The sequence below is a fragment of the Podarcis pityusensis genome (assembly GCF_964106645.2).
Source record: "Podarcis pityusensis genome assembly, chromosome: 7".
NCBI classification, from domain to species: domain Eukaryota; kingdom Metazoa; phylum Chordata; class Lepidosauria; order Squamata; family Lacertidae; genus Podarcis; species Podarcis pityusensis.
Window position 1 is genome coordinate 59,497,899 of NC_138031.1, and position 20,058 is coordinate 59,517,956.

The following is a 20,058-nucleotide window of genomic DNA, read 5'->3' on the forward strand; positions in this document are numbered from 1 at the left end:
AATCTTGCTCCTACAGCCTAAGCAAAGCAAAATGATTCTCATCATTTACACTGAAAACAGGAAAAGGGAAACGACATCAATTCTCCTGGGAAGGGTTCCAAATTATGGTTACATTTTACAGAGGAGATGACTTATTCATGTTAAAATGTGAACATATGGTTTTCCTCAAGGTTTTTCTCTCCTATCGTTTCCATTGGAAATTCACATTGTTGTATCAGAAGTTTCTTAACACAGTGGTGTCTTGGGCTTAAATTTTGTCTGAAGTAGTGTAATACAGCCATCAAGTTAGTTCTACAAAACAATGACAAAATAAAAGATAGCCGAGATTCCACTTTCTTAGAGCAAAAAACTGGCATGGGATCCAGATTCTTCAGGATGCTGTTATTCTCCTTGATTATTGAAGAGTTAGCATCTATTTTTTAAAATAATAATTTTTATTCAATTTTCATCAAATTGAACATCTTTTTTTATACCATGCATTCATTGACTTCCCTCCCTCCCCTTCCAAGGTTCATTTAACTTATCCAACATTCCTGCATATTTTAATATATCCATCCAATTTCATTTTCCCATCTTACATCAGTTCAAAATATGTTATACTGTTGAATTACTTTAATACTGCCAGAGTTTTTAACTGTGCACAATTATTTTCAATACACTCAACAAAAATTTCCACTCCAATATACCCAATGTACTTTAACTTTTTTCAATGTCCACCACATATGAAGAAAGGTGCCTTCTACTTCTTTAAATTTCCAACATGCTCGCTCCAGCAGCACACATACTAAAATTGGAACGATACAGAGATGATTAGCATGTTGGAAATGAAGAGTTAGCATCTAGTATACCTGCAAGGTATCCATGCTGGAAATTAAGCTTTGCACTCCTGTTCCTCACATACTGGTTATCTTTCTACAACAAATTCAACCAAAGCATAGTTCCAAGTACGCACTGAAGGTTCCATCTACTACTGGCCTGCTCCAAAATCTGCCTCCATAAAATTTAAAATATTGTGGTAGAAATAAAAACAGGTCTTTCGGCATCTGATTCCTTTGCTGCCCCAGCTTGAATTTTCAATGTGATGTCATATTGTAATGGTTCTAGGGGTTGCTCGTGCGTAAGCCGGTGCAAACACCTGGCTGGGTTGCCTGAGTGAACCTTTTCTGTCCGGACAGCCACTCACCCGTGGCTGTCTCAATCGCTGGCAGAATCCGTCAGTGGGCGTTTCTTAAACTTCTTCCAGCAAAGAAGCTCTTTGATGCCTAGTCTCCTCCTACTCTCTCTGTGCAGAAGCCTTCTGCGCAAGGAGGGCGTAGGCAGCGGAGGACCCCTACTCTCCCCGCTGGTCCCCGGCAAGGAGTCATGGGACCGCCTCGCCGCTTCCCCCATCTGCCCCCCTTCTCCACTGGTGCTACGCTGATTCTCTTCCCCAGAAGATGGGCTGCCTCTCCCAATCCCGGGATGCTCTCTGGAATCCCTCTGGATCTTGCTCTCTCCCTCCGGCACTGATGGCAGTTCCCTGACACATATGATACCATGTGATTGACTGGTGACAAGCAGGTAGCCCAGCTGCATTTCAAAGTGGCCACGGAGGGTTGGATAGCTCCTCGCTTCAGTTGCAAATCAAATCCTCTCTGCAAAAACACCAGCCATTGGAGAATGATTCAATAGTTTCTGGTTTGATCTGTTTGCCAAAGTGGACCAAGGAAGTAGCCAGGAGATCAAGGAGGGCCTTCCTGTTAAGAAGCCCAGTTAAATGCTCTCTAAAATAACTTGTCCTCCTTAGGCACACATATACTTGTGTTATGCATACCAAAGATTATCTTGGACTGCAGTGCAAAATCATTTTTCCAGTGGTCTTATCCAAGTTCTAAGCAATCTGTAACACATGTAGGAATGTTTTTTTCATTCTGTCACTGTGATAGAGTTAGTTCTTATGGATACCTGCACCTGTCTCTTTCATTCTAAACAGAGAGCAACACAGCCCTACTTAGAAAAACTTCCACCCTAAAAAGAATTTAACTGCACACACACAAACCACACATGTTCATGTTTCAGAAGAATTTGTGCAAAGCACGTCAATTCCCCAAATCCCTCTTAAGGGTATTTGATTTACTGTTTTCCAACAGAAAGAAATGTCCTCCCTTTCTTGAACCAAAGTGGGGGAGGGAACTGTTAGTTTCATGTTTTTAACCACTGTTTGTTTTATAAAACCCACTGCACTATCCTCTAATACCATCAGATTGCCTTAAAGATTACTTTCCACCACTACAAGGAATATTTATGCTAGAGCGATATAATACAAAACAGCTATTCCAATGTAATTTATTTATTGTATGCTGCTATGTAATCAGCTCTTAGGGAGATCAGGGAGAGAACCCCAAAAGAGAGGTACAGCTTCCTGTTCATTTGAGCTGCTTATAAACCATAGGGGGGAGTAGGTTAAATTGAAGTAATACATTTCCCTGTAAACAATTCCCTGAACATCAAAAGCTGATTTATACTAGATCAGACTACTTGTTCATCTAATGCAGCAGCATCTACTCTGACTTGCCGCAGCTCTTCAAGGTCACAAGGTGCAGTATCTGTACAGTATTGTTGTTATCTGACCCTTTTAGCTGAAGTTCGCAAGGACTGAATATGAGCAGTCCACATGTGAACCACGTGTTTCCCTCCCTTATGCCATGAACCCCCTAATGATGTAACTGTTTTGTTTGTTTGTATTTTAACACATCAATGGGTGGCCTTGCAGAGCAAAGAACTCTCTCAAGGTTTCCATCAACGTAACTGCACACTAACTGAATTCCCAGCATCCCAGACCATTGGCCATGCTGGCTGAGGCTGATTGGAATTGGAGTCCATCACCACCTGAAACACCACAAGTTCACAATTCCCGAGTTAGGCCTTAAAGGCTGCGATAACAAGTACTTCGTAAGAGGTACGTGGAGATCAAATCTTCTTAAGACCACAAGAAAAGTAAGTTGATTTCAAAGTCAGTAGGGTGGGGTTCTACAAAAAAAAAGCAATGCAATGCTATACCATGTGTATATGTTTTGCAATGTCCCCTAGAGCCAAAGGGCTTTGGTGAAATCTCTTCATTATGAAGGCTTCCATATTATTAATAACCTAGAATAGAACACAAAACAGAATGAGAGGAAACAGCACATTCATCCATATGTCTCGCTTCCAGGAACGAAGAGCCCACATAACAGCACACTCATCCTACCAGTTTACTGACACCCTGTTGATGGCAATATGCTGGTAGGCGGTTGGTGTCTCCATAAAAGCAAAAAGACTAGTAGACCAAACCAGACCTCATGTCTGCTACATGTAAGCAAATCTTCAGATCAGTACTGGAGAACTACTCATTGGAAATGTCCATTTTTTTGTTCCTACAAGAACTGCATTTCCTTTTTGTCTTTTCTGTAAAAGGAGCAATTATAAAACCCACCCTTGAAATATCACAGAAACAAGTAAAATAATATAAGGCAAAATAGCTGCTTTTTCTTTACATGGCCTCGGATCTACAGAATTTGTTTCACAGAAGGCTAGCAATTCCTACACAGACTCTTTGGCCATGGGGCACCTAATAAAAGGACATAATGAAACAAATGTTTTGCAGGTGTGAAACAAATGGTAGGTGTTGCCGATTTCTGAGAAATTTGGTCACTTCAGCATACCAGTCACAGCAGGATCTTTGAGCTTGATTTTGTGGCTTAACATTTTGTCCATGATAGTCAACAAATGGATGGCGAGAGCTGCAGGGGGTGAGGAAGAAATGTGCAAAAATTGCACTCTCCCCAGATCAACCAGTGGGATTTTCCACTGCACCAGAAGAAGAAGAAGAAGAGGAGGAGGAGGAGGAGGAGGAGGAGGAGTTTGGATTTGATATCCCGCTTTATCACTACCTGAAGGAGTCTCAAAGCGGCTAACATTCTCCTTTCCCTTCCTCCCCCACAACAAACACTCTGTGAGGTGAATGGGGCTGAGAGACTTCAGAGAAGTGTGACTAATCCAAGGTCACCCAGCAGCTGCATGTGGAGGAGTGGAGACACGAACCCGGTTCACCAGATTACGAGTCTACCGCTCTTAACCACTACACCACACTGGCCCAAAGGCCTTCCATGGACAGGAGGAGCCACTCTGTTCTCAAAAGGCTAAGTTAAGATCCAAGACAATTGAACACTATTTAGGAGCGGGGAGTTGAGAGAGAGAGAGAGAGAGAGAGAGGATTAATACTGAATGGAATGGAACAGAATTGTGGAAATGACATATGGAAATGTCACAGACTGGAAAAAGACATATTTGTCCATCCCTGCTTACAGAACAAACACCTTTGCTTTAAAATAGTCAAAAGACACCATTTAACAGGCATTTCTCCAGCAGATGCATATTGAAAATGAATGGGAGCAGCATAAGAAAATGGAAGACCTTCTCAGTTGAACTGTTTCCGAAAAGTTAAACATGGCAGGTGATTTGAACCCCTTTCTTAGCTCACAAGTGAAACTGGATGTACTGCCAGTATTGTACCTGGGACCGGTTTCATTCAAAAAAGCATGAGCGTTACCACTGAGTCCCTCCCTTGCCACAAGTGGATGGATTGTGTATAACATACTATACAATGTGGGGGTGCATGCATGGAATCAAGGCCTTCTACCTTTGCCCCACCTCCTAGATGCCCACCCATTTAGCATGGGCTGCATGTGTCTGGGACCCCGATCAGCTCGTGTGCAATCCAATGGAATACCTACACGTCTGCAGGACTATGGGCACAGGTTCCTTGCTCCTGATCTGCATCAGCCAATTGCCAGTTCAAATCAGCTATATCAACATGGGACTGTTTCCCTTCCTCTGCCTCTGTTCTTCCTATCTCCAGTCCAAGAACTACCATCAGCACTACTTAACTACCCAGGCATACAACCTACCGTATTTTTTGCTCTATAAGACTCACTTTTTCCCTCCTAAAAAGTAAGGGGAAATGTGTGTGCATCTTATGGAGCGAATGCAGGCCGCGCAGCTATCCCAGAAGCCAGAACAGCAAGAGGGATTGCTGCTTTCACTGCGCAGCGATCCCTCTTGCTGTTCTGGCTTCTGAGATTCAGAATATTTTTTTTCTTGTTTTCCTCCTCCAAAAACTAGGTGCGTCTTGTGGTCTGGTGCGTCTTATAGAGCGAAAAATACGGTAGTTTGTTATCTCCGACTTATGCATCCCCTGTTATAATTCAAATTCAGTTATGGTGAGGAGAGGGGCACAGCTTTCAAATAATTAAAATAAAAGAAAGAGAAAATGTTCATGATGAGATGGCAGAGTGTTGGAACTTTGCTGGTATTTATTTATTTGTTTAAGGAAAAGTTATGTTATATTCTAGCATTACAATTCTATGATTCTATGATTCCTATACACGATGGGAGTTCATGAATTCAGTATCTAAAGCAGTTACTTTGGTATATTAGGGACTATTATAGCAGAATCACTAAACATCATGAGCACAGGAATGGGGGAAATGGGTGAGAGACCACACCCAATACATCTGCATAACACTTGTTCAGTCACATAAAATACAGGCGTCATGGCAATGGCTATGCTACCTAATTACATTTCCTGTGGCACAAAATATTGCATTTTGAGTGCCGGATGAAATCTCCTTGCAACAGAAATGCTACTTGAAGGATGGTGCTTGGCTCTCGTGCAACAAATTAAGAACAACTGCATATTTATTGCACTGAAAATGAGTTATCTGGAAAGGCCTGAAGAGCCACTGGTGCTGACAGCGAGCAAAAAAGAGGTCATGGGAAGCTGGTTTGCATGGAACACGCAAGGCAATCTCCAGTTACAATTAGAAAAGCCCCAGATGCTTATTAAATAGATAACAGGAGTGCATATTGCCAAGAAAACTAAACACATTTTATTTTTCCCATGTAATTGACTGAACAGCATCCCAATTAGCCAAATCAATGCGAGCTTCCTTGCAATAAAGGGGAAACTGAACTTATATTAAATATTTTTGTTAAAAAATGGAGGAAGTGGTATGTAGGTTTTTGTGAGAATATTCGTATGAGATGTTCTCGTACTGCCTAAAATGTAACTGTAGCTGGCATTTGAGGAAGGTGGGCTCACAGAACCAGGGCAGCCACGAGAACAGCCCTCATAGTGGACAGCAGGGGTTACATCTAAGAAAAAAGATATGTTCCCTGAGTTATTGCAAGTTACAGGGCTATCATGGGCCGTAAAGGGGTCAAGAGCAGCAACTTTAATTGAATCCAGAATTTCAATAGTTTTATAGCTATGCTAGCTGCTACCAGGCAGTCTCCAGCACCACACTCCCTTGTGCGTCACACTCAAAAATCCCAGGGATTACAGAATCATGGGCTGCTGGTGCCAGGTTATTCCTGGGTGCCGTGATCATATCATATATAGGTGATAAAAAGCACACCAGCGACTGAGCAAATTGCACCTGCTCAGAAAGAGCAATCAAGGGTGGCACTCAACTAAGATTTCCTCAGCATAGACCCACTGAAATTAATGGCCCTAATTTAGTCATGTTCATGCATTTTGGTGGGTCTGCTTTGAGTAAATCCACCCCAACACACCATAGGCTGAAGGGTGATGATCAGAAGCAACGATGTTCCAATTCATCTACAGTTCATTAGCCCTCATCTGTCAACAGCCACCAAACAGTAGTTTGGGGCAGACGTCAGCACGACTCCCTGTGAACTCTTGACATGTGATAAAGCCCACTAAGCCAGCCCTCACCAAGCTAGTGCCCTCCAGAAGTTTTAGACTACAACTCACAGCTCAGCTGAAAGAAACTCCAATTGGCTCCTCCTCTCTCTCAGCTGTCATCTAGCAGTCATTACATCTAGCTGCGGCGGCAGAAGAGATGAGAGTGAAAGGCCCACTTTATTTATTCTCCTGAGACAGCTGGGTTTTGTTTTGTTTTTGCTTATTTTCTCCCTCAACTGTTTCCACCCCAACTGGGCATTATAAGAACTTTTTAACTTTAAGAACTGGAACCTGAGTTTGCTTCCTTGCCTCCTTCCTCCCCACCACATTCTTCTTTGCTGTCGTGTCTTTTAGATTGCAAGCCTGTATACAGGGCCCATCTTGTGTTTTTTTATTTATCTTCCCTAAGCCATTCTGGGAGCCTTTTGCAGTGAAAAGTGCAGGGTGCAGGGGGAGACTATAAACAAACAAACAAGCTGTAAGTTAATTCATAAGTGCACCATATTTATCCAAAACGCTTTTGAACATGCTGCTGTCGAAACCAGTTCAGATGACAGCGGCCTTATCACTTATGCCAGACTAAATAAGCTCTCCCAAGACTTCCCGAGAGAAATTGTGAGCACTTAAGTTGTACAGCTAGAGACTGTAATTTTAACCTTCATTCTATGCATCAGATGCAGGAAATAGAAATCTGCTAAACATATGGCCTGGAATAAGTCCCAGAACGAGGCACCTCAAGGTACGTCTGTTGAAGTTGCCCAGCCTGAGAATCTTATTAAAGGTTTGAATCATGAATGCAGCATTTGTATTTCCACATATCCAGATTAAATTCATACAGTGCACACCTAGAAACACTGAGGGCAACTAATGCAAAAATCAAAAGGTTTCTGGGACAAAGCAAATATAAAAAAACAAAAACAAAAGAATCTGTAGCTGTATTAGCTTGCAGCTAAAGGGGGGGGGGGAGGATGGTCGCTGTACGTTTCCCATTATAGAAAACAGCTTCAGAAAATTCCTCCCACGCAACTTCCTGACTGTATCATCATGCAAGGAAGTCTGGAAGCCTTTGAAGATTCCATGCAAAAACAAACTTGCATCTTTATAACGCTGGAAGTCGTCTCCTGTTTTCTGACCACCCATAGAGAACATGAACATTTCATTTTAAGCGGCCACCCCCAACATGCAAATTTAAAATAGAAAAGAAGGGAGGATGCTCAAGAGTAATCATTAGGCAATGTTTCCTAGAGGAAACAGCATTGTTTAGTTTGAACCAACCTGTTACACTTTGACTTAATAAAGCTTGAAGGGAATCCGGAAGCATTTTTTGACCAGCAGGAGATATAAACATATTCAAAGCTGTGGGCATTTCACACCTTCATTTCTGGAATACAACTTAGCATCTATCTAGGTTTCGTTTTTTAAAAAGTAGGATTCATATTGCAAACTACAGCTGTGGGCAGCATCTGGAAAAAATCTGAAAGTGGGAGGAGGTCTGCCAGGTTTGGGAATACTGTGTCTTTAACAGTTTCATAACAGTCATGGAACAGGTAGCTTATTTTCTCCCACCACCGCTGTGCCATGCTGGGAGCAGTTACATACGTTGAATTTCTGCCAGAAAAGGCTAACTAAGTCTAGCAATTGGAACACCAACCTTTAGCATCGGTGAGTGAGGTTTCAATATCTCTGCCATCTCCTTGGCCTTTGCCAAAGGCTACTACTGTGTGGTCTTCTAGTCACAGATTACAAGAGTTGAAGAGGGTCTTGTAGGCCCTCTAGTCTAAGTGCCTGCTCTACATAAGAAATCCAGAGCTGCTACACCTCCTGTAATGCTGGCCTCAGTGGGAGCTCCATGTGACACGAAGACAGTTCCGTGCAGAATGCCTATCAGACTTCAATTAAAATGTTGCTGGAATTAACAAAACAGTCTTCAGTAAGCACCAGAAATTCAACAGGGAGGGGGCCTGTCTGACCTGAACTAGAAGAGGGTTCTACAAAATTGGGCCCAGAATATTCCATGTGGAAATGAACTATGCATCACAAGCCATGGAGGGGGCACTAGCAAATGATCAGGCAACGTTATAAGGAATCCAGAGGTCCCTGAGATATCCTGAGATTTCTTAAAAACAAATTTAGGGCCTTGTGAATTAATACAAGAACGCTGAACCTGTTCAACCAAAGCCTACCCTCTTGTAACCTAAGCTCATTAAATTTCAATCTAGCTATAACTTCTTTATTCCGGTTTCTTCTGGCTTAGAAGTCTGTTTCCCAAACAAGGATTCATTTAGCAGTCATGGCTAATAGCAGTTGATAGGCCTTATCCTCTGTATTACACAAATATCTAATTAAGTCCTGTTTTTCAAAAGCTGCCGAAGATATGAATCTTGGTCAAGGGAACATAAGCAGTCTTCCTCTTCCCTCACCTCACCGCAGAGATTTATCCCAAAGGATGACCTTTCCTGCCCACGCTGATCTGCAGTGCAAGGATGACTCCACTTCAGAATTTGATTCTGATCTCATAGCACGAGTCACAGCAGCAGCAGAAGCAGAACAAATGTCTTGGAGGGGCTGGTGCAAATGTGATGTCCATGATAGCCACGTGCAAATGAAAATATATACAGAGATAGGTCGAGGAAGCTGTTTGAAAAAAGTGGAGCTGACTCAGTACTACACCTTTACAAGGTTACGTGCAGCACACTATGTCAGTGCCTATTAGCAATAGCTATGTGAAGCATTTGTATAATGGGCAATATTTGGAAGAAATAGAGCCCCAAAGTCTCCATGCTATTACAGGTCAACATAGTTAGAATGCCATAGGGGGTTCATGAAAGTGCAGGTTGGCTGGTGAGGGAAGAGAGGCATTTTGACACTGGCATTGCAAAGCCACTTACCTGCAGTTCTTGAGCTTAAAAAACAAAAGCTTTTTCAATAATCATAACCATGATAATGGTGTGAAGCATCAATATGCTGCTGCGTTCATGGGCATAGGCATAGGGGTGCAGAGGGAGCAACTACTCCCCCCTCCCTACCACCAAATGAAGTAAAAAAACAAAAATTCTTAACTAAATGACCAGTTGCATCACAGATAACTTGGTTCTGGCCGCCCTAACATAAAGCCAGCCCCCAGTAAAATAAATCCTGGCTGCATTTCCAAATACAGAGGAGCATGGTTCAGCTGGCACTCTGTACATGCCTTGGAACTATGAGATTCCTCTAGCTTCACTCAACAGGTGCAGTGAGAATGAACGTGCAAATCTGGGAAGAAGCTGGCAATTACTAATTCTCCCAAATAGCTAACCTAACTAAAGTACACGGCATTGAAGATCCCAGTTTCCACAACTTCATGGTCCCATGTAATTTGGGAGTTTGTGTAATGTGATCAGGGATGGGGCAGGCTTGTCTTTGCTTGCTTGCTTGCTTGCTTGCTTGCTTGCTTGCTTGCTTGTTTTAGAGCTGTCCTAAAAACTTTCATGAAAAGGATATATCAAGAACTCTGGCCAAAAGTTTCAATATAAGGAATAATTCCTACTCAAGAGTTGAAATGAAAAACGTGTGTATTCTGCTAAGAATAACAGTTTGAAGCTAGTAGTAGATTTAAACACAACGTATAAGTATGATAGTTTTAAAGTAATGGTAAGTTTGGATACAATGTTTAAGTGCAGAAATAATGTCGTTTCAAATATACAATGATATAGTACAAAGGTACATGAAATACCAGTGCACAACAATTGTTTTATACAAGTCTCAATAGCAGTCAAAAAGAGTCCACATTATATAAAATTAGAATAAAGAATAAAGAATGAAGGATCAAATGGGGCTAAAAACTTTCATGGCACTATTTTTGCCTGCAAAAGTGGAAAGAGGGGGTACTTGGAGACTTTCGTGAGTGGGCAGATCTAAGATGTTTTGGTAGTGTGATATTGCCTTAAAAATATGGGGCAGTCAAATACCTCTGAAAAACCTTTTCATTAATTGAATTTATCAATATGAAACAAGGGTAAGAAGCATCCTGTACTCAAGGCACTCAGTACAGCTTTGTTCAATGCAGGTCCATACCTATTAGAAACCAATGATCCATGCCATTAATGATCTGCTATAGCTCAAGCATATGTTTCCCATGCAAAAGGTCCTAAGTTGGGTCCTGCCATTTCTGGGCAAGGCTGGGAAAGTCTGCATCTGAATGTCCTGGAGAGCCATTGCTAGTCAGTGCAGACAGTAATGAGCTGGAGGGACTGATGGTCATAAATTGATGTACTGTAGCTTTCTATGATAAACACAGCTTTAACAAGGAGGGGAAAAATCTCATCTACTGAAAAGCCATGTTTGCTTTTTAAGTTAAAAACTGTGGTGATTTTGAAGGAAAGTCCATGACTACATTAAAAATGTAATGAAAAGAAAACTGGGGAAGCTCTATAAATACTTCAGGATTTTAATTGTGATCTCACTGTTGGGCCAGAGGTCAGCGCTCTTCTTTCCTCTTAATCTAAACGGCATGAGAATGTAATGGATTTAGCAGACCAATTGACTCACACAGCCAGATCATAACTGCAGAGACAGCCAGCTTATTATTCCCTTCCGCATGCAGTCACTTAGTTCATGAGAACAGTTTGAAGCAGGCCTGGCCTAACGCTTCCTCATTCTGTCCCCATGCAATTTCTTCACTAGGAAATCAGTGCCAAGGAAATGCTCAGCATTAAGGGAGAGAGAAAAGGGGGGGCTAAAAACACAGATTTCTTATTCTGCTGGCCATGGGCACTATCCGCTGCCCTGCCCTCAACATCTTAACGGTTTATGAGCTGTTGAGTAAAGAATGCCTCAGAGTAAAAAAAGAAAAGAAAAAAAGAAGAACTGCCTTTTTCTTGGACTCTGTCCACTTTAAGCAAGCTATGAGAACTTGAATTTATTTCAGCATCTTAAAAAAAAAAAATCAGGAAGGTAATGGAAAGTTGAAAAACACAACTGTGGGAAAGTTTGATGAGGGGCAACCGTCACTGGTAATCAAAGTTTTCAAAGTGTCCATTTTAGTTGTATTGTTTTGTTTTATTTATTAGATTTATATACAGTGGTACCTCGGGTTACATACACTTCAGGTTACATACGCTTCAGGTTACAGACTCGGCTAACCCAGAAATAGTGCTTCAGGTTAAGAACTTTGCTTCAGGATAAGAACAGAAATCATGCTCCAGCGGCGCGGCGGCAGCAGGAGGTCCCATTAGCTAAAGTGGTGCTTCAGGTTAAGAACAGGCTAAGTATTGCACTTGGGCAAAAAAAAGGAGAGGCACAAATACAAGATGGGTGACACCTGGCTTGAGAGCAGTACATGTGAAAAGGATCTAGGAGTCTTGGTTGACCACAAACTTGACATGAGCCAACAGTGTGATGCGGCAGTAAAAAAACCAATGCAATTCTGGGCTGCATCAATAGGAGTATAGCATCTAGATCAAGGGAAGTAATAGTGCCACTGTATTCTGTTCTGGTCAGACCTCACCTGGAGTACTGTGTCCAGTTCTGGGCACCACAGTTCAAGAAGGACACTGACAAACTGGAACGTGTCCAGAGGAGGGCAACCAAAATGGTCAAAGGCCTGGAAACGATGCCTTATGAGGAACGGCTAAGGGAGCTGGGCATGTTTAGCCTGGAGAAGAGGAGGTTAAGGGGTGATATGATAGCCATGTCCAAATATATAAAAGGATGTCACATAGAGGAGGGAGAAAGGTTGTTTTCTGCTGCTCCAGAGAAGCGGACACGGAGCAATGGATCCAAACTACAAGAAAGAAGATTCCACCTAAACATTAGGAAGAACTTCCTGACAGTAAGAGCTGTTCGACAGTGGAATTTGCTGCCAAGGAGTGTGGTGGAGTCTCCTTCTTTGGAGGTCTTTAAGCAGAGGCTTGACAACCATATGTCAGGAGTGCTCTGATGGTGTTTCCTGCTTGGCAGGGGGTTGGACTCGATGGCCCTTGTGGTCTCTTCCAACTCTATGATTCTATGATTCTAAGTACGGACCTCCGGAACGAATTAAGTACTTAACCCGAGGTACCACTGTACTGCCCTTCATCATCTCAGGGCGGTTCACAAAACAAGATTTTTGTAACCACGTTTTCTCCTTTGCAAAAAGAAGGGAGGAAGCTTCATGGATCTGAGTAGTACTCTACTACAAATGCATCTTTTTAGAAAGCAAAAGAGGAACACACACACAGAGAGAGAGAGAGAGAGAGAGAGAGAGAGAGAGAGAGAGAGTGCTCTGAAACTCAAGCTGGCAAGGCAGAGAAGCCCAGTTTCAAAAGCTCCCTTCATCTACTTCTCCGAAAGAGTTTTCACATCATCCACTAAAAACAACATAAATACTTAAAGCATCAATCAGGGTACAACCCAGAGTTTTTTGGAGTACTGGGGAGTGTTTGTGCTGATTTCAATAGGATGTGAATTGCACCCAACGAACTGGGAATGGAATAAAGTGTCATCTAGTCAAATCCCTTGCCAACAGGTTAAGATCTCCCATCCAACAGCCCCCTCCAGATGAGTGTGCCAAAAATAGAGAAGAAACGTTCCTGCTCACACAGATTTCTCTGGCTAACACAAGCAAGACAACCTCTCTATGTGTAGATGAAGGCAAGTGGACATTTTATTTTCCATAAAGATGCACTCCAACATACACATCTATTTTAGTGTGCATTTGTAATCATAGCAAAAAAAAGTAATAATAATAAAAAGGACCAACTAGAAAATGCACAGTAATCAGTAAGTGGGACAACCGACAAGGTCAGTGGCTCAACCGCTGATTTATAAATACCATGTACTGGAAAGGAGGAGGATCCTAAAAAAAGCAAGGTGAAATTTATTAAAATCTTAATCCTGAAGTGCTGCTACAGCATTTCTGAGCTCCCAATCTTAATTCTCCCACCTCCCCTTTTCCCCTGCCTGTTACTGTTGGCAGACTCTTGAACTCAGCAGAGTGACAGGGGATGAATACGACTCAAGGGCAAAGAATGGGGAGTAGTTACACATGGAGGTTAGAGCTAGTACAAAAGTAACAGTGAAGGTGACTTGAGAAAGCTTGTCCATACAATTGTATCAGGGCAGAAAAGAAAGGGCAACATAAACACAGTTCTGGAAAAATAATGAGCTAGGTCATTTGCTATGACACTAAGTGTCAGGTAGATAATTTTTAAAACAGCAAAACAAAGACTGTTCTTCTCTGTTGTGCCTTTTGAAGTTTATCCAATGCTGGGAAAATTAATGAGTTTGAAAAATGCAGAACTGAGAAGAGAAAGAAACATTTCAAACTCATTTGGATCTGTTGCCCTTTGTTGTGTCGATTTACAAACAAGAAGCATCCCCCCCCCAAAAAAAACACCCAACCACTTGCATCTAGCCATTATTTCACACAGATCAAGAAGCTCATTTATTGTCCTTTGTATAAATCCATTGGCAGAGATAAAGTCAAATATTTAAGCACATTTTTGAAAGTTACATAGATTTCAGTCTTCATGTTAATAATGCTACAAACAACAGCAGCAACAACAACTTTGAGTATTATAAAGTGAATAAGGGACTACCTAAGTACCAGCAGATTGGCCGTGGCAAGGAAGCAAAGTCACCTTGTTCAACTCCAACTAACTTCAGAACCCTGCTGTGATATTTCTCAAAACACTGACCCACCTCTTTTCATCTCATATTTTTCAGAGCCCATAATTATTGCTGTCCAGGGGGACACAGCAGTTGGTGTGATTTTTTTGATATATTTTTTTAAGAACAGCAGTCCAATAATCATGAAAACGCACATGCTAATATTCAGGGGCTGGGAACCATGCAATGCACCACACTGGGGCTTTCAAAAGCATGAGATGAAAAAAAAAGGCAAAATTAAGTCAAGTCTTTCCATGGCTGACAACTACAACAAATGTTTCTATCTGCCTTCAAATTCCTGCTCCTTTCCGTTTTGCCTTCTCTTCCTCTTTGCAGACTCTAAAGCGATGAAGGCCAGAAGTGATAACTCTTATTGTTGTTTTAATCAGTGAAATAAAAATTAAAAGAAGTTTAAGAAACTGTGAGAAGGCTTTCCTGCTCCCAATGGCTTCAGATGCAAGACACCAAGTACACACTTTGAAAACTGTTCACATTTAGATCTATAGTGAAGTGAGGGCTAGTCCATATTGTTATTTATTGTGTGTAATAAGCTTCCTGTACCTCCCGTAAGTCTCTGCTGTCCATATGAAGCTGTCCTCCAAATCACTGCCTTCCCACACTTCCCTCAGTCTGGATTTTCTCACACCCTCTTCTTTTCCCGAGTATGAGTATCCCTGGTATGAGAAAATCTGGCATGAGGGAGGAGACAGTGTGGGAAGGCAGTGATTTGGAGGAGAGCATGATATGGACAATGGAGAATTAATGGAGATACACAGGAAGCTGACTATCCACATCAAACAACAGTATGGATGAGTGCGCAGCCTCTTCTTAGCAGTGCCGCTATATTTGCCAGGTTTTGTGGTTGCTGCATAGCCAAATTCCTCATTGAAATGGGAGACCATCTTTAGTGCTGGATGTTACTAGTAACCCTCCTCACTATTCAAGATAAACAAATATATTGCTCTGCTGCATTAAAACTTGCTGTCTCTTAAATAATAATGCATGAAGTTTCCATATACAGTGGTACCTCAGGTTACATACGCTTGAGGTTACAGACTCCGCTAACCCAGAAATAGTACCTCAGGTTAAGAACTTTGCTTCAGGATGAGGACAGAAATCGCACGGTGGCGGCATAGCAGGCCCCATTAGCTAAAGTGGTACCTCAGATTAAGAACAGTTTCCGGTTAAGAACGGACCTCCAGAATGAATTCAGTTCTTAACCAGAGGTACCACTGTACACTAGCTGTTAAGATTCCCTTCATAAGTAATTAATGCTGCAGAGGAAGGTGTGAACATGCTACTTTTGATGCCACACATCAGAATTAGCAGAATATGCTAACGAGATGGCAGCGTTCTGGTGAAGTTACAGGACATGTGTCAATGAGCTTAAAAGGATGGTAACATTAAAAAAGGAATTATCAAAGTGTAGCCATATTTCTAAAGGTTCCACCTTTCACTCTGGTGTTGAGGAGTCTTCAAAGCAGAGCAAACTGAAAACCCAATTAGTAAGTATGCTGCTGACAACACTCCCCCTCCCCCGACTATAGTAAACACCATTTCATTGAAGTGTGGCTGCAGGATTGTACAAACGTAGCCAGGGTCTTGAGCCTGTACATGGGGGAGGGGGACTCTATCTCTACTATGAAGCTCAGAGTGGCCTGCCACAATTGTAAACTTCCAGATATGCTACAATATGAGAGAGAGAGAGAGAGAGAGAGAGAGAGAGAGAGAGAGAACACCACAGTACATTTTTCAGCAACTGTGACCAAATGAATCATCGCCAGAAATGGCAGCTGTACCTAGGCACATGCTAAATCAGATTGGATTTCCTCTATATAGCTGCATACCCAAAGATATTCTGTATGGAGGAACAGGCAAAGGTCACATCTCATCCAGCCTCTCATACCACTGATTTCTTCCTAATGAGTTGGACTTCCTAATAATAAGAGTCTTAAGCATCAGCCCTAGGACATCCTTATTTGAGATAGCTAGCCTGGTGAACAACACACTTCTGCCATTGTGTTCAGATTTCAAACAACATGCTTCCATACTATTGAAAGGGACCATAATACATCCTAGTTCTCCACTATTAGCTGATGCATTATTTCAGGAAGCCAAGAATAGAATAGGGGGTGGTAAAAAAGTAGAAGCTTAGTTCAATAACATGGAAGAGCTGCAATGGATGTTTTTACAATGGCTTGATGTACTTTGATGGATAGAGTTCAAAAGGTGTGGAATACTAATAGCTAGAATTTTAACTTTTAATGTGAGAGTGTTGATAGCTTGTGTTTTGAAGCTTTAAACACTGCAGACCCTACTTCCCTGTTCAATGTAAAATTATGGAAGTCATATTGCAGTAAAGCCACTTTAAAAAAATAATAATAATACAGGCAGAAAAGGAGTTAAAATTAAAGTTTGCCTTAGAGAATCTTGAAATGAATGTGAAATGAATGCAGATTTAGCACACACACATGGCAGTGTAATCCAGAGGTTTAAGAGTCCGTCAATTCCTCGTTGACACAGTAACCTATAACAATTCTGTCAAAGCTCTTGAATCTGAGGATTTTTGAAAAGGCCTTTTGAACATTCTTAAACGTGATCTCCATATTAAAGTGAATACTGCTTGGTAATGCTTTTCAAAATATTCTAGGGATTCCACGGAGCTGCTGCTAATTATTCCATTAGAAAATATTAAAAGCATCAAACTATGCTCATAATCAGCTACAACCAGAGTTACACAAATGCAATTCCAAGGATTCATCTAACCACCAGTGTCACCACCAGTGTCACCACAAATATGAATATAACCAGGTGCATTCAGTTGCACTATAATACCAACAGCTGCTCCTCTTCCTGTCCCCTCCTGGAAATGAGAAGGAAAAAGCTACAAAAATCTCCTCTGGAGGCCCCATGGTCAGAGATCTCTCTTCCCTGAATTTTTGAGTTTTATTGACATTGACACTGCATTTATGTAGTATTTTATGCTGTTTTTAAGCAGCATTTTAATTAATGTTTTACATTTGCTGTTAGCCACCCTGAGCCCGGTTTTTAAACCGGGAAGGGCAGGGTATAAATAAAAATGTATTATTAATTTATTATTCTCTTTCCTGGGTAAAGGGAGATGTAGGAGAGAAACACTTGTGTGTGTCCTCCAGAATAGAGGTTTGTATTACGTGCTAGATTCCATTTTGAAGAATGCGTTCCGCTGGCTAGACTAAGGAATAAACTAGATTATACCACCATGTATGTGACTGCACTTAACATCATCAGCCTTGAGGAGCTAAGGATGGGGACAACTGTGAGCAGCGAGCAGGTTTAAGATGTTCCCCTCACGCTGTCATTCTAGGGGGGGAAATCGCACCCATTCTAAGCCCAGCTACTATTTGCCTCAGGAGATAAAACTGCATTGGTGCAAATATGCATCTTGGAAGAATGATTTCTGTTGAGATTATGGGAAAGAGAAGCGTTAAAGCCCACTTTCCAGGCATGAGATGGCCCCAGTCCTGATTTTGTATAAAAGAAATCACATTAAATGCCTTTATGCATGCAATGTATGGTCTACTATGGCACCAACACTCTTTCAATCTCCCTTTCTCTGCCTAGGGAAAGCAGAGAGACAGGAAAACCCAGATCTTGCCCCCTTTTTTAAGATGGCTGAATAAACACAGGAAAACGATATTCTTAGGCAGAAAGGTCAGCTCAACCAGCCCCTACAATGCCCTAGACAAACTGAGTGGAGGTGGTTGATTCTCTTTCTGATATGAAATGAGAAACTATGGCCAGTTGAGACATAATATTGAGCCAATTATACTGTTTAAATCGGCCCAGGAATGAAATGAGTGCACCAGGTGCATGAAGGAGCAGCATATAAATAAGACAAGAGATGGAGAAGAATATAAATAAATATGGGTCCAGGAAATCTCTTTTCTCTAGACACTTGCAGCCTGCTTCTAGGTTTGTTTGCTCAGAAGTACATTACACCAAGTGCAATGGGTCTCACTCGCCCAGTTTTACATCTCTACAGTACCTGGTTCCACCTTTTGAAAATCTTTAAAAACAGACTTCCAAAGGGAACTGCCACTATCTTTAAGGAGTTTAGTTTTGCTCCTCAACATGCAGAAATGCTGCACGATCAACTTTGCAGTGTGCATAGAAGCGACATCATTTCATCACAAATGGTACCACAGAGCCAAGAAGCAAAGGGTCGGAGCCCAGAACAGACACGCAAGCCAAAGGACAGAGCTACTACATACACTTACAAGTATTAGGAATATTGGGGAAGTGCCATAGCTCAAAGCATCTGACTTGTGTGGTCCCAGGTTCAATCCCTGGGATCTCCAGGTAGGGCTGGAAGAGAACTCTTGTCTGAAATTCTGGAGAACTGCTACCAGTCAGTGTAGACGATAGTGAGCTAGATAGATGATGGTCTGACTTGGGATGAGGCCATTCCTATGTTCCTGTTGCACAAATTGTCCTGATGGGACTCTGGTAAGTTGCTACTGAGTCCCATGCCTGGGACGCGGGTGGCGCTGTGGGTTAAACCACAGAGCCTAGGACTTGCCGATCAGAAGGTTGGCGGTTCGAATCCCTGCGATGGGGTGAGCTCCCATTGCTCGGTCCCTGCTCCTGCCAACCTAGCAGTTCAAAAGCACGTCAAAGTGCAAGTAGATGAATAGGTACCACTCCAGCGGGAAGGTAAATGGTGTTTCCATGAGCTGCTCTGATTGGCCAGAAGCGACTTAGTCATGCTGGCCACATGACCCAGAAGCTGTACGCCGGCTCCCTCGGCCAATAAAGCGAGATGAGCGCCACAACCCCAGACTTGGCCACGACTGGACCTAATGGTCAGGGGTCCCTTTACCTTTACCTACCCATGCCTGTTGCTTACATCTTCCTCAGAATCCAAGAGCATCACTTCTCTCTTCTTTTGCTTATTGTTGAAGGGCCAAACAGAGGAAGTAAACACCCACCAAGGCAGTATTAGCAACAAAAGGGGTGTTTCCCCTGCCCATCCAAGAATGCTATGCTAGGCAACTGCCATTTAATTGGAAGGCCAATCAGGCTTCTGAAACTGCTAGATAATTTCACGATACAAATTAACTTCTAATGACTACATCTGCCATTGTGAAGCTTAATTGCCTTCTAATTTCTCAAAATACAGACATCTTCCTCTGCACTGAATACCTTAGTGCAAGCAGATTGCTTTGCACATCCAAGAAGAGAGCTTTAAAATTCCCAGAGAGATAAAATACATACTTACTTTGCCTCATTTAGTAATTCAACCACTTGTGCATTGTGACAATGCTATAAACGGAAGAAATCAATAAATAAATTTGAACCAGAGTTTTGAAGTTTCATTTTATTTTATTTTTATTGGGGGGGTGGGAGCAAGGAGAGAAAGCTATTGCTCTCCTATTGCAAAAGTAAGGATTTTACCAAACCATAGCCTTAAAAAAAAAAAAAAATCTAAGGGTTGGGGGGTAGGGATGTTGTTTCACATCCTAGTGTAAGTGAATCTTTTCAAATCTGTACCACAACGAAATAAGGGCATTTGGCAAGAAAACATACATGTTACTATGGAGCCGCAGTTAACATTCCAGTCAAATAAAGCTTCAGCTCCTTGTTGACCTTGCTTGGATGACTGTTTTCCTTCCTGCAGACTTTTCCTACCTAAACCTTTTTCAAGCTAATCTTATTTTTAAAGGAAC

At 41.9% G+C, this 20,058-nt stretch overlaps 1 protein-coding gene across 14 annotated transcripts in view; it reads right to left on the bottom strand.

The window, feature by feature from the left end:
* The window catches only part of LOC308481672 (uncharacterized protein), a 395,496-nt gene that overhangs the window by 281,448 nt on the left and 93,990 nt on the right, over nucleotides 1–20,058 (bottom strand). For 3 of the 14 annotated variants that reach the window (XR_013988779.1, XR_013988780.1, XR_013988783.1), the window contains exon 1: nucleotides 3,040–3,237. The exons of 8 other annotated variants lie outside the window; for them this stretch is intronic. Coding sequence is in view for 2 of the 6 variants with exons in the window: in XM_081014319.1 (XP_080870445.1) it covers nucleotides 3,040–3,114 (75 nt within the window). In the remaining 4 variants the exon portion in view is untranslated. Of the gene's footprint in view, nucleotides 1–3,039; nucleotides 3,247–20,058 lie in introns of those variants that run through there. 3 more of the 14 variants (XR_013988782.1, XM_081014319.1, XM_081014320.1) reach the window with 3 other exon arrangements.